Raw genomic sequence first — 17325 nt, 5'->3', positions numbered from 1 at the left:
CTTACACATGCCTCACAACTTATCTTGTATATATCAAACATTCTACAGTAAAGTTAAAGAAAATAGTAATCAATAAGCTATCCAAATTCTTTAACTTATCCTGGATTTAGGACACATGTCAGTTGGAAAAATCACTCTTCTCTGTGTCCAGAGTAAATCACATTTGGTCACGGATCGCAAAGCCTTGGCATGAATATCAGAGACCTCCTCCCATGGTGGACAGTGGGTGTCGGCATGGCAGGCCTCCTCCCTTTTAGACCACTGTTTCAGCACCCTCTCCACATAGGACTCTGCGAATTCACAATTGATTATGAACAGGGGGTTGGGGCCGGCGCACCCATGTGGGAGGAGGGAGCCCCCATCATCATTGTGCTGAGGGACCCCTAGAGGTCTTGCAACTGGCAAACCCTGGGATCTCCCAACCGGTGTTAGCACCGGCGCCTCTTTTCAAAGACGCAGTTGGTTACCTGTGAGGTTGGAAGCATCCGTGGGACTGAGTTGTAACCAGTGGCGGGCATCGGAGTCAGTCACAGCATCCGTGGGCGTGCTCAGTTCCGGGTCTTCCTCGCAGATCTGCCACGGGCTCAGGGACAGCTCTGCCTCGGTGTTGCAGCCCAGAGCAGGGTCACTGCTGACACTGTCACCTGGCACAATGGGAGACACAGTCTGAGACAGCCAAGAGCAAGGAACCAGCATGTCCACAATCCCAGCACACAGGGAACTAAGCAGCTGTCCCAGCAGGAATCGTTCTCAGGACAGAAGCTCAAAAGGTGCCTGCGTGGGGCTCCTGGTCAATGAAACAGAGGTTCCAGGCGTGGGGCACAAGCAGTCCTTATGGGCCGTGCCACCTACAGCCCAAGCCGCACCCTATTCAGGGGTCTTAACTGAGTTCCCCCAGGTACGGAGAAGATCACCTCGAGTTCTTACGCTTTCTACCCTGACTTATTCAACTACAAAATGGGGGTGGGTGGAGGAGGGGAGGGGAATTGATTCCACCACAGAAGCAAGTTTATTCTGGCAGGCTGAAGAGCCCGAGGATGCCTTCCACCTCATGCCTGATGTCTAGACTTGAACCTGGGGTGAATCACCCAGGATTACCGGGGGATGAGGGGTCCCACACAAAAGGTTTTCTTCAATAGAGACTCTCCCCTTTAAACACTAAAAAGTTCTAATTTGTCATGATACAAGGATGCTTTCAAAGGCTGTGAAGCCTCACAGGACTATTCAGTCTGACGCAGAATAGACCCAGCCAGCCTGCCCCCCAAATCCCGTCTGCTCCACAAGGACTCGGGGTGTCTGCCCTCTCTGCCTGCAGCTCTGCCGGCTGCATTTCGATCTGCCGCTGACGGTCCCCCATCCCTGCCGCTTCTAATCTGCTGTCCGCTCTTCACCTGCAGAGAACTGACAGGTGTCCCAGTCCCCAACCTGCTAGGTCCCTAACTTTGACTGCCCCAGGACTCTAGAAGGTGGAGCCTAAGAGGCCCTGCTCCGCCCTCCACCAGGATCTGCCAAGAAGGAGGGGCCCTGGCAGTGGACCTCAGGGAAGCGGAGTATCAGGGACTGCGTTTCACAGTATGTGATGGTACGTCTCAGCATCCCAGTCAGATTTTATTTTTTAAACACTTATGCCATTGACTTCAAGGTACTTCTGAAGCTTTTGCTCCTAACCTGGGGAAACTTTCTGGGGAAGGCCATTTTTCCTTCTGGGTCTGTCTGCTCACCCAGACATCAACCTTGGTTGTGCTTCTCACCTGGAGAAAGTCCCAGGGCTGGAAAGACAGGCCTCGAAGGTATAGGCAACTGACTGGATCTATTCAACTGTAGGTATGCACTAACCACCCATCATCCTGGGATCCCAGGAACAAAGATGTCCCATCTCACAACCACGTGTCTTCAGATGATAAGACATCATTCGAGTTAGAAAGTCAAAAGGGAACAAAATGCAGCCTCGCCGAAGCTGGAGGAACACAGACCACATTTGCTGGCACTTACTCTTCTGTCTCCCTCTGTATCTTCCTTGCGTCTGCTGCAAATCATCTTTCAAATCCAATTCAGCGGGGCTGCTGCTTCTTCGTACTGAGATCTTCAGACAGAAAGAAATATTGCATTTGGTACAGGGAAGTTTTCATTTTTATAAGACCGGTAAGTTTCTAGTCCACATTTCTAAAGAAAAAGAAACAAACAATAATAACGGGCAACAAAAAAAACTGAATGACGTTTTGCATTGGAAGGATACGGGTTCACAGATTACTATAACTGAATTATAAATTACACAAGACCTGAAATTTAAGGCTTCTACTTTGTCAGTTGACATCCAATTAAAATGGTCTACTGAGGAGGGGTGCCAAGTTATATGGAAATCGTTTATTTTGAAATTCTACTTGTACCTCTGCTCTGGCACATATGGATAACGGATACAATCCTCCAGGAAGCCTAAGTCCCCGTGGATGGCCAGGGTGCTAGCAGGGAAGGCAGAAACTCCACCCAGACTCCCAAAAGTCATTCAGTGCTTCCCTTGTTACGTGTGCAGCAGGCTTTCCTGAGCACCGCTCAGCACCGGACCGTGGTTTAAAAACAGGGGACTAGAACACTGTGAGGCAATTCGCATCCACTACAATTTACATAACTGGCTTGGAAAGACAAAACATACACAAATTACACAAAACGGTTACAATGCAGAGTAGCAAAATATGCGAGTCAACTTTCTCTAAAAGGTTTGCAGAATAAAGCATTACCTTGATCGGCTCACAGTGACAGTAGCTGTTCAAGAAGCAACAGACATGAGGTGGTAGAGAGAAGGCAGGAGGGGACTCAGGGCAGGAAGCACTGAGGAATCAGCAAGTTCTATGTGCAGGAAAAGAAGCCGATTATAGCAGGCCATGCAGGGCAGTCAGGTGAAAATGGTAGGAAGAAAATGCGACCACCTTCTACAAAGAGGCAGCTGCCAGTGGGCTGCCAACATCAGGCTTAGGAATTTCAACCCAGTATTGACAAAATGAGCAACTGTCTGTTCCAGACAATAGCTTATTGTGATTAAAAACAAAACGAGAAAGGTAAGTCGAGCAGCTATCTGCAGGACAGAGTTAAGAAGTTGCTATGGAACTGTTACAGTGACCCAGGAGTGAGCAGATAAGGCTTTTGATGGTAGAAAAGGAGAAGAAAAGATAAATTTAAAAATGCTGCAGAATGACAGTCAAGAGCTTATATGAGAGCTTATATAAGAGTTGTACATGGGTGTGGAAGTTTAATCACAAAAGGATATGAATCTAGGGGACCATGAGAATGATGGTGACGAAGGAAAGAAGGAAAGAAGGGAGAGAGGGAGGGAGGGAGGGAGAAAGGAAGGGAGGGAGGATGGACGGATGGACAGACAATGGATAGAGGAACTTGAGAAAGTTTCTGATATTTTAATTTTCATCTTTGGGCTGAATATCTAAAGAGAACGTGCTATAAGCGTGCAACAAAAATCCACGACTGGTGAGATGGAGGATACAGCCAAAAATGAAGATGTATATCTAAGGCCCTCCAGTTCAGAGTATACGAAAAACATGGGATTCGATGAGCCAACTAAAGGAATGAATATTAAACAAGCAAACACATGAAAAGGGGGGACTAAGATGTATAATTAAAGGACAGAATAATTATTAAGCTAAAACACAGAAGTAGGTCATAAATATTTAGAAGATTAACAGTATATGAAAAAAATATTACTCAGCCTTAAGGAAGGATAATCTATGTCTAATATGACAGTGGAAATATACGCAGGATACTTCCTTAATTGAAAAGCAGAATGTGGGCTCTTCTGCTTCTGATTCTCTGAGAGATGAAATATCCTCCAACTACAGAACTAGAACCTACATAAAAATTTGGGGCTCACAGGAAGGAAAATAAACCTCCAAGTGATCCACACCCTCTCCCTACCCCACAAAGCAAACTGAAACCAGGGCAGTGAGATGGGGCTACTTTAGGGGTAAATCTAATGTTACCACTCCCTGTGGCAAAAGGACCAAGAGTCCAGGATTAATAGCACTCCCTGTTTCCTGGAAGAAACAAATGAAAATGTTGCCCTGGTGAAACTTCATCACTTCAGATATCCAGGTTTTCTGTAGATTCAGATGAGCCAGGTAGGAACTCACAATCAAAGATCACCAAACAGCAAAGGAAATAAATAAACCACCATGCACAAGAGTCTCAGAAACAACAAATATCAGACTGATTTCAGATAATGATAAAGAATTTAGAATTTAGAATAAAATAATCTGTGATTATTTTAAAGGAATAAAAGATGGCAATCACAAAAATGAGCAAGCAACAAGAGATTATGAGAGATTGCAAGATACACTTGAAAAGAATTAACCTGAACTTGCAGAAGCAAAAGGTGTAAGTGTTGAACCAAAATACTGAAAGAAAGTATTAAACAGCAGACTATTTATGAGTAAGGAGAGAATTATTGAACTGAGTGAAGATCTGATGAACTACCCAGAATGCACCCACATAGCCAAGGAGAATGGAAAATATGAAAGGGGGCTTGAGAGACATGGAAGACAGAATGAGAAGGTCTAAATATATTTCTACCCAGAATTCCAGAAGGAAAGAGCCAGAGAGAACAAAAAAGAGGCAATATTTGAAGAAATGGTTACCAAGAATTTTCCAGAAGCAATGGAAACAAGTACTCAAAGACACATGGCACATATACCATATCCAAAACAGAGCAAACGTATAGACCAAAAGAAAATGCACCTAAATATACTGTGGTGAAACTGAAGGACAAGGATGAAGAACAACAAATAGACAGGATGAACAGAAGACCTCTCAACAGCAACAATGAAAGACAAAAGATAGTAGAAAAATAGCTTCCATTAGAAGGGGTGGGAGGAAGGAAAAAGGAAGTGGGGGGACTATGGTAATTAAGACAGAGAAACAAAGAAACCAATGATTCAAGAAGCACCAAAATAAAGCCTTACACATCTGGGAAGCAGTATATATGAGAGAAAGGTAGCATTCAGATTAATAAAGGAAAAATGAATTCAATATACAGGACCCAGAAGTGGATATACATGTGGGGAAAGAAAAATGAAATTGGATCCCCACCTCACTCCATAAATATCAACTCTAGGTAGCTGAAAGACTTAAATGTATAAAGCAAAACTGAAACACTTATAAATACAAGGTAAATACTTTTATCCCTGTGCAGTTGATATTTTAAAATTTTCATAAAACATAACCACAAAAATTATAACCAAGAATATCAAAATTAAGAACTTCTGTTCATCAAAAGACAACATAGAGAAAGTGAAAATATATGCCAGACACTGGAAGAAGATATTTGCCAGAAACATAACCAACATAGGATCAGTATTCAGATTATATAAAGAATTAGTACAAATAAAAGAGAAAAAGACAAAGAAATCAATAGGAAAATGGAAAAGACATCAGTAGGCATTCAACAGATGAAAGACATACGGCCAATCGACATAAGGAAAGATTTTAAACTTTATTAGTAATTTGAGAAATGCAAAATAAAACGAGATCCCATTTCCACCCACCTGACTCAAAAGATTTAAAATCTGACGATAGTAAGTGTTGACAAGAATGTGGATGAATGGTAACTCTACACACCGCTGGTACATAAGTGGTACAATCACTTTGGAAAAAGACACATTCTTTTGTAAAGGACAACATTATGCTGCTCTGTGACTCATCAATTCCACTCACATTCTTGATGAAGGATGTACATAGCTTCATTTTTCATTTAAAAAAAAGTGAAACAATCTAAATGTCTGTCAACAAGAGAATGGGAAAGTAGGTTGTGGTCTATTCACGGTGGAGTATCATACAGCACAGAAAGCAATGAACTAGGGCTACGTGCTGCAATGTGGACTTAGAAATACATAATAATGAGTGAACAAAGCAATAATACCACTTTCATAAAGTTTAAAAATAAGGAAAACTAAAGGACATATTGTTTGGAGATGCATACATTTTGAGCAAAACTATAGAGCAAAGCAAGGACACGATAAACACAAAGCCAACAGAAAGCTGCTCTCTGAGGGACCAGGATGAAGCCCACAGGCCACGGCAACAACACTGCAGATATTCTAGTTCCTAAGCTGGTGGTGAGCCTCTGGGTGTTTATCTGATTATTGAAATATACACATATAATATACATATACATATGGAATGTGCAAACTGGTATATGTCCTTTACAGAAATGAAGACAGAGGAAATTTAACACTCATTAGCTTCCAGGCAGGGCAGAGTAGGGAGAGACTTTCTTTGTTTATTTTGTACCTTTCAGTGATGTATGAGTTTTCTATTCATATATACTAATCTTAGAAAATGAATAAATAGGAATTATCTGCATGAATGAGTTAGGGTTACTTTTTCATTTTCTTCTTTATACTTTAAAGTTGTGTTTTAAAAAAATAATAAATGCTATTTTAGATTAAAAAAAAAAAGAAACTGTAACAGATCTTTGCAGCATCTCACTTATCTAGGAACTCATGTCAGGTGGAGGCTACAACCTAAAGTGATATCAGGAATAGGGAATCTGAACGTTTGTTTGAAGGTAAGGATGCTCCTTAAAAATAGAAAGGGCACATACAGACCAGATGGTAAATTCTGTTTTCATGTTTATTTTTTCCCTAGTTTTGTAATTTGACTGTAATTTTACATAGAAAGTAGGCAAGGCTTTAAAAGGCCTCAAGGTCATTTGGCCCTAAAACACATCCAAATGGAAAAAAGTTTTAAAAGATAGCATCACACCACTATTAAATTTATGTATTGTGCCAATAATTTGTATGTTTATTTTTAATGATAAATGGATATATTTTGAAAAGATCTTACTGTTATTCCTTCATGTTCTTTCTTCTCATGTCCTTTGTTCTCCTGAACAGGCCTGGGCTCTGAAGAACTCACATTCTGTGCATTTTCTACCTTTTGACCTAGAGATTTGGGAGAGGGGAGAATCAACAGCAGGAATACTTCAGATGGTAAAACTGGAAAAGGTTTTTATACGTAGGTAATTATTAAATTTAAGTATCCTAAGATATACAAAAGAGAGAGATCTGGGCCCAGCACACTGGTAGCCTATGGATCACGTCTGCTCCATAGACCTGGTCTCTGACGCACAGACAGCTTCACTGTCTTGGGTTACGTTACCCAGGGGGCAGGCAACAAGGCCTGTCCCAGAGCCTCGGGGAAGGGGTCTCAGACAAGAGCTGCCTGAGTCAGCCAGGCAAGCTGAAGGGGACAGGAAGCAGTGAGGTGGCTCAGCGTTGCTGGCGAGAGAAATAACCAGTGTCAGTAATAAAAAAGGGAATATCACCACCAAGCCTGCAAAAGGTAATTTAAAAGATCACATTCTATGAGTAGTCTGGGGCCAATAAATTTGAAAAAAAAAATCCATGAATTGAACAAATTCCTAGGAAAAAAACACAACTTATCCAAAAGAAAACAGGAAAAAGAAAATATGAATAGTCATAGTGATTTAAAAATTTGAATAGTACCTTAAAATCTTCCTAGAGGAAAACTCCAAGCAACCGATGGATTCTACCAAGTATTTAAGGGGGAAAAAAAAGTCATAATGATCTTACACAAAGACTTTTGGAGAAGAGAAAATCTTTCAGATAATACATTTCTCAAATTATTTTTATCGTATTTTCTTATCTCAAGAGGATTTCTAAGAGGGGATACTTCCTACGCATTTGATGAGGCTGGCATGACCCTGACATTAAGGACTAGGGGATGGCTGGGTTGATTTCTTCTCCAACCCATGAAACTAAATAAGTGTGTTCACTGTTGCAAGATACGTTTAAACATGTGCTTTCACTGTAAAATACATTAGTCACTGTTTACAGGTCTAACCATCTGCCTCTTTGCCCTCCACACCAGTTGCTGCTAAAAGCTGTTGGAGAAACTGTGTGGGTTAATGCTGTTACAAGTTATCATGTTCAACCTCAGCAGACTCTGCATGCTGCTAATAAACTTCTTCACGAGTCTGGTCAGCCTTCCATTCTCACTGTCGACGTTTCTCCTCGCAGCCCTTTCCTCACCCCTCACACCTCTCCTCCCTGCCTCCGCCCTAACTTGCTGCCCTCCCTCACCCGTGGTGAACATTCTCTACCTCCCACCCACTCCAGCCACTCTGGACTTTTTTCTAGTCCTCAAACATGCCACACTTGAAAAAAGTACACACACACACAGACACACACACACACACACACACACACACACATAATTTGGATAAATAGATTAAAATAAGTAGTTAAAATATTTCATTGCCAGAAATCACATCCTTGCAAATCAACTTATAAATTCCCTTGACATAAATAGAGTAGAGTTAGGATAAATGTAGAAAGCCACACGACATGCAGCCCCTTCCCGGCCAGAATCTACGGTCCCGTGTGAGTAAGGGAAGCTGCTGGTACCCGGAGGGGCCTCTGAGCACAGTGGCTCCGTGACGTCAGGGCTGCTGCTGCTCCGAACCATTGGCTGCTGCTCGGCTGCTGCCAGGGGGCCGGATTCGGCTGCAGCTGCATTTTCCGGCTGCGGGCATTCTTCTACTTCTGTGGGCATTGACACAGAACATGCAGGGATGTATTTCAAGATTTTTCAAAATAATTTCACTACTTAAAACAACTGATTCTCAAAATCATAGTTTTAGACACTACTTTTTTCCACAAAAATTGTGCGGTAAGATCACTGTCTTTCACATCATAAAGTTTTCTACACTTGTTAACAGTACTATTCCACTCCAAGTGTACATCTACTTTTTAAGGTCTGCAAAGCATTTTCTTTCAATCAAAGTGAAGAAAACAAGAAGGGAGAGCGAGCAGAATGGTTGAGAACTGTGAAAGTCATTGGAGTTTCAGGGACAGGCATGTCAAGGGAAGAGGGATCCGGGAGATGCGAGGGAAGGTCACTTACATGTGCAAGAATGGGACATCACACGCGCGCGCACACACACACACACACACACCCTAAAGGAAGATAAAAAGAAATGGGAATTTCAACTTGATTATTCTTTTTAAGAGATAAATGTACAACTGTCTAAAATAAAATACTGTAATTATTTAATGACATTTCACCAAATGCAAGGTTGAATTAATCACTAAAGTACAAAAACGACCCATTGGTGTTTTTAGAGAATCAATAAATATATGTCATAAAATAGAAAACCACAGCTGAGCACTGACCACTGGGTGATCCCAGCTAGGGTATCTATGAACTATATTCCCCTAAAGAAGGGAAGTCCCTCCGAGCTCGTTTCTAAACTTCACGGTTCATTTTAATCTCCAAAGACAACCCAAGGTGCACCACCTCTCTGCAGCTCCGGAGTTCTATCATCCCTCTGCTCTGGCATTACCATCAGACTCCTAACTTGTGGCCTCAGAGAGGCCCCGCTACAAGAGAGATGCGACCGCGCCACTCCTCCTGCGGAGGCCCCAGGCCCCCATCACTGTCCGTCAGGCTTGCACTCCAGGGCCCCCAGAGGTCACCCCACAGGCTTGATCCCCCACCAGGAGCTCTCCCTCACTTTAGTCTTGAGCAGGCCCTGCCCACACAGCTCCTGCAGCTCCCCCCTTGAGGCTGACCTCCCCCGGGCCACCCAGGCACCCCTCCTGTAGGACGTGCCACGTGGTCCTTGCGTGTGACCCCCACCGCTGCCTGTGCCCCAGGCTCCACACTCCCCCGTGCAGTCACGGAACTCTACACCCAGATTTTCCCCAAATTTTCATCAGCTGAAGTTTCAGTCCTTTTAAAAAGGGACTCATCAAAATTCAGCCTTACCTGGAAGTGTCACCTGCTTCCTCACCTGAAATGCAACTCGCCACCAAGGTGCCCCCATTCTGTGTAACCCTTTCACCAGAGCCACAATCCAAAGGGCTGGTCGGCCCCAACCAGGAAGGTGTATGTAGGAAGGTTCTAAATATAACACGGAGGATTTCACCAAAGGACTGCTGCTTTTATTTTTACTATCCACATAAAAGCTCCATTTTTAAGTACACTGATACAAGTTACCAGGCCTCAAAACCGTGAGATGTGTGTGGTCCCTCGCTTATAATGCAGAGTCCTGGGCCACATTCTCCATTCAGATACTGATGGGAAGCTGGGCTTAGGGGACAAGCAGAGTAAGGGAAGGTGGCAGGAGCAGACAGACCCATTACAGCCCATTACAGCCTCGTCTGTCCAGGCTGTCTCTGCTCTTCCCTGCTCCTGAACAGCCACGAGAAACACCGGACATCCTAAGCGCTCTGGGATGCTCTGCCCAGCATCCCGGAGCAGAAACCAGCCCCCTCGGCTCTACTCCCAGACTCCTCAGCAGCAGGCAACAGAAGCCAGATGACCCCGCGGACCATCCTTCCCACTGTCTTCTTTCATTGTTTATTCTAGTTATGCAAGATACTGACACCTTCTGGGAAGGGTTTCTACTTGTTAATGAACCTGCTTGTAAATCCCAGTCAGCAGGTCAGCAGAGGGAGCCCAAGAGCTTCCTACTTCTCTAAAAGATAATTGGCACCCGCTGGTCTTTATGGACAGTGGGAAGAGTGGGTTTTATTCCCTTAAACGTGATGCCAAGAACTGGTAGATGTTGATTTCTGGCCTCTGAGCAGAAACAAATAAGAGCGGGGCCAACAGTGGCAGCATCATTTTCAAGATAAAGAACGACGCCATCTGGTGGGATGCAACAGAGCCACAGGACCACGGCTTCCAAACTCGAGTGTCCCCCCTGGTCCTCAGACAACAGACAGACGAAGAACCTGCCATGGCCAGCTGGTCTGCCATCCCAACAGGCTGGCCTGATGTGGCTTTAATGCTCTGTTTTTGTAAACCTGTTGGTAGGGCCTTCTCAGATGGAGGAAGTCCAAGCCTGAAGAAACCATGGGAAGAGGTGGGACGGGAACCGCCAAGAAGAGTGGGAGGGAAGGGGAGAACCATAGGTCCAGGGATCTGTCAGGCTGTGTGGGGACGGTGCCCTGAGCTGTCCCTGTACTTGGCTGTTATGTTGACAGAGTGTGAAAAAAAAGGATATAAATTCTCCTTATCCCACAAGTTATGTATATGTACACTTTTTGGCCTTTTCTCATACTTTGTACTAAGTATATGCTCAAGATTTGTTTTGTATAGATGAACAAATGAATATCAGAAACATTTTCTTAATACCTTTTTCCTCTTTCTTTTTTAAACAGTTCTCGAGCTCCCTCTGCTGGCTTTTTATTTTTGTTAAGGCTGCACCCCGTCTACAGGATCAGCTGTAGCAAATGCTCTTTCATGACAGATTAAAACCATTTAACACTGATATGCAAATATCAAGGTAGAGGATTATCTGATATGCAAAATATAAAAAGGACAGTCTAGGTTATATAAAAATTGCGTTATAAATTTTGGGAGGTCTAATGCATTCTCTGTTTTGACTATCACACAATTTGAATCACTTCAAAGAGCTGAATTCTATGTCAGATTGACCGAATTTACTTTCTCTTAAGCAGAGCTAACCCAATAACCCAAACTCTGAAAGCACCAACTTTCTAGCTTCTTGATAGTGTACGTTACACAACACCAACACCATTACTAAATCATTGCTTTCTAAAGCTCATTCAAAGCACCAGAAAAATGATCGAATAAGGATTAATTTCATTTTTTCCCACACTGAGAGAAGAATTGGCATGATTAAATTAAGTGTGTAAACTCTTCAGAAACTTCTATTTATTCAAGAATCTGACTACTTTTCAAAAGAAATTTCATTCACTCTTTAATCTAAGCCTTCCTTAATCCATCTTATTAAACATACTGAGACTCATTCTTCAATCACCAAAATTCTGGGTTCCATTTACCCCTCATATGAGGTTGCACAAGCAAAATTAATTGTGCCATTTCCTAACTTTTAAAGCACTGTGCACAAACCAAGCTGACCCTATGAAAAGCACAGAGACATAAATCAACTCAACATCTTGACGTGTCCCACGAGGACCACAGGTGAATCAGCCCGAACCCTGCCCACAAGCACATCCTGATAACTGGGCGCTACCTGGAAGCCAGAGAACCAGACGCAGACGCCGCAAAGTGAGACTTTCAATCAGGTCCCGTTAAGCCTCTTTTGGAATGTGGGAAGATCACTGATCCTCTAATTACTACTATTACAATATTCCCCAAAGAAAAATAAAATCTACCATCTGCATGGCCTGTAAGTGCTACAGATTGATACATGTCTCAACATAAAAGCAGTTAAAATTGCAAAACAGCTAGAAAGAATTGTTTCCACAAAGGAGAAAAAAAGGAAATCACTGAAACTGCCAGTTCCACCCCCACGTGTTCGTTTATGCAGCTATTCATACTAATTAACGGAATACAGGTGGTTGTGACTGTCCCAAAGTTCTGCTGCCACCAAACAGAGAGCCCCAAAGGGATCAGAATAAGACATCATAGTGGGTGAAGGTAAGCAACTCTCTGTAGTTTCGGTTATTAAAACAATTTTGGTGGGTTGAATAATCATATAGACAAGGAACAAAACCAAGAAATGTTAACTTAAATGAAAACAAAATTAGCAATCATCTTCTAGTAAAGAACGTGTGTCCAGAAGGTCAACATTAAAATTGCCTGTGTATCATGCACATGCGATGTATGCCTACTACATCTGTATTCAGCAAAAGGTTAGCAAGATATGCCAACACCAGAATTCAAACTGGAGCACACGTTTAATTCTCTCGTGTGCCAGTCAGTGGCAGAAGCACAATCTCAGACTGGGGACTGACGTGCATCACTCTGGGCCCAGACTCTTGATAGGACAGTTACGTGGGACCGTGGCTCACTTTTCTGGTAAAGAAGAAATGGCTTCAGATGAGGGAGGAGCTTGCGACTGTGGTTTTCAGATGAAACAGATCAGCAGATCGTCCTCAAAGTCACCATAGTGCTCGGTCCCTTCACCCTTTGTGCTGTAAAACCAGTAGTGAGGATGGCAGAGGCCGGAAAGCACGGACCAAGCATGGCCTGCTTCACTCCACGCTAAGTCGGGGTCTCTCAAACCTCAGCATCACTGATGTTTTGGGTCAGACGGTTCTCTGTGGCGGCTGTCTTCTCCACTGTAGGATGGTTAGCAGCATCCATCCACTGGATGCCGGTGGCATGACCCCAGCTGTGACAACCACAGATGTCTCCAGACATTGCCACATGTTCCCCGGGGGGAATCATCCCCAGTTGAGAACCCCTGCTCTAAATCATATTCTGCTTCTGTTGGAACTGTGTATGTAAATATAGGAATCAAGAATCTGAGTAAACTAAAATATAATAACGAATGAGAAAAAAAGCTTCCAAAATGAAATTACTAACAGGAAAAGATTTCTTGTGAGAACACATTCTGGACAAACTAGTTAAAAAAACTTAAACAAAATGGGAAAAAGTGGGTTGTGAAAAAAGAAAACTTTTCACCATGCAAAAAGTTCCTTATGGATGTATATCAGCCAAATAGAAAGCCAAAGTATTTTAAATACTTTATTAATCATCTCCAGGCAGGAGTATTTTTCGGAAAACCAAATTATGAAGCAGTTAATGCTCATCGGTAATTTAACTGACTGGTGGCCATCTTCTCCTGTACCATTCTTACTATTTTCCAACTTCAGTATTTACTAGGGAAAAAGAGCTTTCTGAGAAACACAGTTCTTAGTCTTCCCTCATATTCTAAAAATTAAATAATATGATATTTTAGATTCTCATCAGGGGAATGAAGCTAATTTTGCTTTGCTAAACCACAGTATGACATGATTTAGTGCCACTCAAAGCCACAAGTAAGCTATCTCCAGTATTAAATAAGTACTAGTCTATAATACCATCTTTTGGAAAATAAAAAGAACATGGAAATATTTCCCGCTTTAACAAGAAGATTCAGTTCATTTTAGGATCACTGAAAAATAAGTAGACATAGACCTAATTATTCACTGTAGAGCAAAGTAAATCCTTTTGTTGAGGTGTCCATGCCAAAAATTTCTTCTGGTGCTGTAACATCTTAATAAACCAGAAAGTGCTCTGTATATAAACAATAGGTAGCTAAACTCAATTTTAACTGGCTGAAGGCCAGGAACAACATTTCTTTGTTTTGGAAATTAGCCATTTTTATCATTTTTTTTTTACTCTAAGCTCAATAATCAGTATGAATCTGTATAACCTGATCATTACTTTAAACATGAATTATTACATGATTTACGAACTCCAAGGAAGTCTAGCCTGCAGAATTTTTCCAGTTTATTCATTTTGCGGGGGAGGCCCAGCAAACATGCTAACATGGGCGCACTCGTAACTGTTGCAGAATTTTATAAAGACTTCCTTCCTCTCTGTAGGCTCCCTGTTGAAGGCACACGAGGCAGGCATCGCTGTTTTCCCCTCGTAAAAACTATCGTGCTCAGCTGGGAATGCAAAGACCAGTGGTGTTACAGAAATTCTGCCTGACTATCCAATTGCTACTAAGCATCTTAACTGCATAGAAACAATTGATATTCGTTGAAAATAAAGGCAAAGTGCAATGGCCAGGTAGGCATGCGTGACGTGGGGAAATTAACAAAGGAAGCCAGGCGCAGAGGCGAGCGGGAGCAGCCCAGGGACGTGGGGGTGCCACATGAGACAGCATTACAGTACCTGACAGCCTGTGAGAGCAAGAGGTGTAAGATAGACCAGGGAAGAGAGCGCTCACGGTGTGGAGGAGAAGCGGGACGCTTTTAGTGGCGGGCAAAGCCTCAGAGAGGTGGGCACAGCTGCTGACAGACTGGCTTCGCTTAGCTTCCAGGAGAGATAAAGCAACAATCATGTCAGAAGAACTGCAGGATCTTTCACTTCCTTTTCATTATTATTATTTTTCTGGTCTCTCTTTAAATATTCAAAGGAGGTCATTTCAAACTTTGAAGGAAGTTAGCACAAAGCACAGTATTTAATGATAGTCTCTAAATACAGCCAACTTTCAGTCATTCTGATGGCATGGGAGCACAGGCCTTTCACAAATAATCAATCTCATTTTATGCTTTGTATGTTGAGCCTTTCCTTTTTTTCTGCTGTGTATCAGATTCACATTTAGCTTGTTTGTTTACTTGGGCAGACATTACAACCAGTTTTCTCCTCCTAATGGGTCCAAACAAAAAGGCCATGGTGAGGGGCTTCCCTGGTGGCGCAGTGGTTGAGAATCTGCCTGCCGATGCAGGGGACACGGGTTCGTACCCCGGTCCGGGAGGATCCCACACGCCGGGGAGTGGCTGGGCCCATGAGCCATGGCCGCTGAGCCTGCACGTCTGGAGCCTGTGCTCCGCAACGGGAGAGGCCACGGCAGTGAAAGGCCCACGTACCGAAAAAAAAAAAGAGTAAAAAAAAAAAAAGGCCATGGTGAGGGACGGAAAATCTAACCTAAGATTAAAATGGTTTCATAAATAATCAATAATTCAAAAATTGGTTTACTGAGAGATGACTGTATTGAGAAGCAAATCGTTTAGTAAACTGAAGAGCCTAAAAGCTTCAGAACACATAAAAGTCAAGTTGAACATTCAAGGGTCTGATATTTGGGAAAAAGGTAAAAAAATCTCCATGAAACCCATCCTTTTAAATCACATTTCGTGCTTATTAAATCCACAATTTCTTAGTACAAAATTTATGGTGTTCTTAAGTTTCTATGTACTGCTAGTCAAAACCATTTGAGAAAATGGATGGACACAGGAAGAGAATAGGCCTCATACATATGAAACCACCATCAGTAAAACCAGTTTTATCCTTAAAACAAAAATATGGAGGTTTACTTGCTGTACTATTTTCACATGATTTTATTTAATATTAACGGAATACAACTACAAACGGTAGTGACACATTTGCAAAAGGCAAAACAAACTTTTTACTTTCCTGTCTTCCCCCACTCTCTATCAGAATTCCCAGCTCTACAGAACTGTCTGCAGAACTGATTACGGCATAATCACAAACGTATAAGATACTATTTAGGTGAAAACGACTTCTGTGTAAACATCAAACTGACTGACTTCAAATTTCCTAAAAGATTTGTCTAATGCTCAATGTCAGGGACATTTCATTTGAGTGTTGCTTTTAAAACGTTTTCCTCTTGGGCTTTCCTGGTGGCGCAGTGGTCGGGAGTCCGCCTGCCGATGCAGGGGACACGGGTTCGTGCCCCGGTCCAGGAGGATCCCACATGCTGCGGAGCGGCTGGGCCCATGGGCCATGGCCACTGGGCCTGCACATCCGGAGCCTGTGCTCCGCAGCGGGAGTGAGAGGCCCGTGCACCGCAAAAAAAAAAGAAAAAAGGTTTTCCTCTTATAATTCAAATAACTGTGCATTTTTCCAAAACTGATCACTAGATATTTTAGAGATAATAAAATATAGATTATTTTGTGTGAAAATTAATTGACTTGCTTTAACCATTCACTTTAGACATGTAAAGTTTTAGCATCATTCATACTCAGGAATGGAGGCTGACTCTGTCATTCTTAAGACTCCCCCTGCCAGTGCTTTTAAGGTGCAAACGAGTACATTCTCTGTTAAATAAATTGTCACTCCCCTACTCCACAATTGCTGATTTTATATTTCCCTCTTGCCACCATCACTGACAGTTTCTCAGTCTAAGTGTAGTCTGTGGGGCAAATTATAATAGAATAATCTTAAAATATTCTCTTACTGAGATTAGAAAAAAAAGTCACTTTCAAATGGGTCTTCCATAACAAAAAATCTTCATGATAACAGTGCACAAACTAATGTCATGAGCTGCTTCCTGTTCTCTCATTAAAAGGTGGCCTCTACACAACCAAAATCTACCATAAAAATGTTCTGGGCCTTCTTAAAAGACTAAAAATACGTAAAAATAATAGAAGTGAGTAAAAGCTCATGTAGTTTATGTAGATTACATTTATAAAACAGCATGATATAATAAAATATTCAAAAACCATTGTTTTCACAGGCAACAAGTCATAATATTCTATAATATTAAAAAATATAAAATAGGAAATACATATATACGTATCCATATATGTATGTGTGTAGAATACATGAAGATAATAGATCTGTCCTACTCAATAGCTCTCATCTTCATTCTCTTTTAAAGGTTATGCTTCCAAGTGTTTTTAACTGAATGAATCCTGCAAAGGCCAGGTTTATGGTGTTGAAGTGACATACTCTACAAGGACCTTTACATGACTTTGTATTGGGTTGGCCAAAAACTTCATTTGGGTTTTTCTGTAAGATGTTACTTTTTGGCCAACCCAATAAAAGCTCTTAGCTTTGTATGACTTTTCAGGTCCCTGAGAACACTGATAAACAGAACCGCACGGGCATAAAGGCACAGAAGATTTT

General features: G+C 42.2%; 1 protein-coding gene across 1 annotated transcript in view; it reads right to left on the bottom strand.

The window, feature by feature from the left end:
• Positions 1 to 17325, bottom strand: part of RALGAPA2 (Ral GTPase activating protein catalytic subunit alpha 2) — a 284371-nt gene that overhangs the window by 165215 nt on the left and 101831 nt on the right. Inside the window, 4 exon segments of the mRNA XM_032604977.1 lie at positions 468 to 644; positions 1993 to 2083; positions 6847 to 6944; positions 8430 to 8567. Of these exon segments, the coding sequence (XP_032460868.1) occupies positions 468 to 644; positions 1993 to 2083; positions 6847 to 6944; positions 8430 to 8567 (504 nt within the window).

Source organism: Phocoena sinus, chromosome 15, assembly GCF_008692025.1.
Source record: "Phocoena sinus isolate mPhoSin1 chromosome 15, mPhoSin1.pri, whole genome shotgun sequence".
Classification (NCBI taxonomy): domain Eukaryota; kingdom Metazoa; phylum Chordata; class Mammalia; order Artiodactyla; family Phocoenidae; genus Phocoena; species Phocoena sinus.
This window is presented reverse-complemented; position numbering and strand designations above follow the sequence as displayed.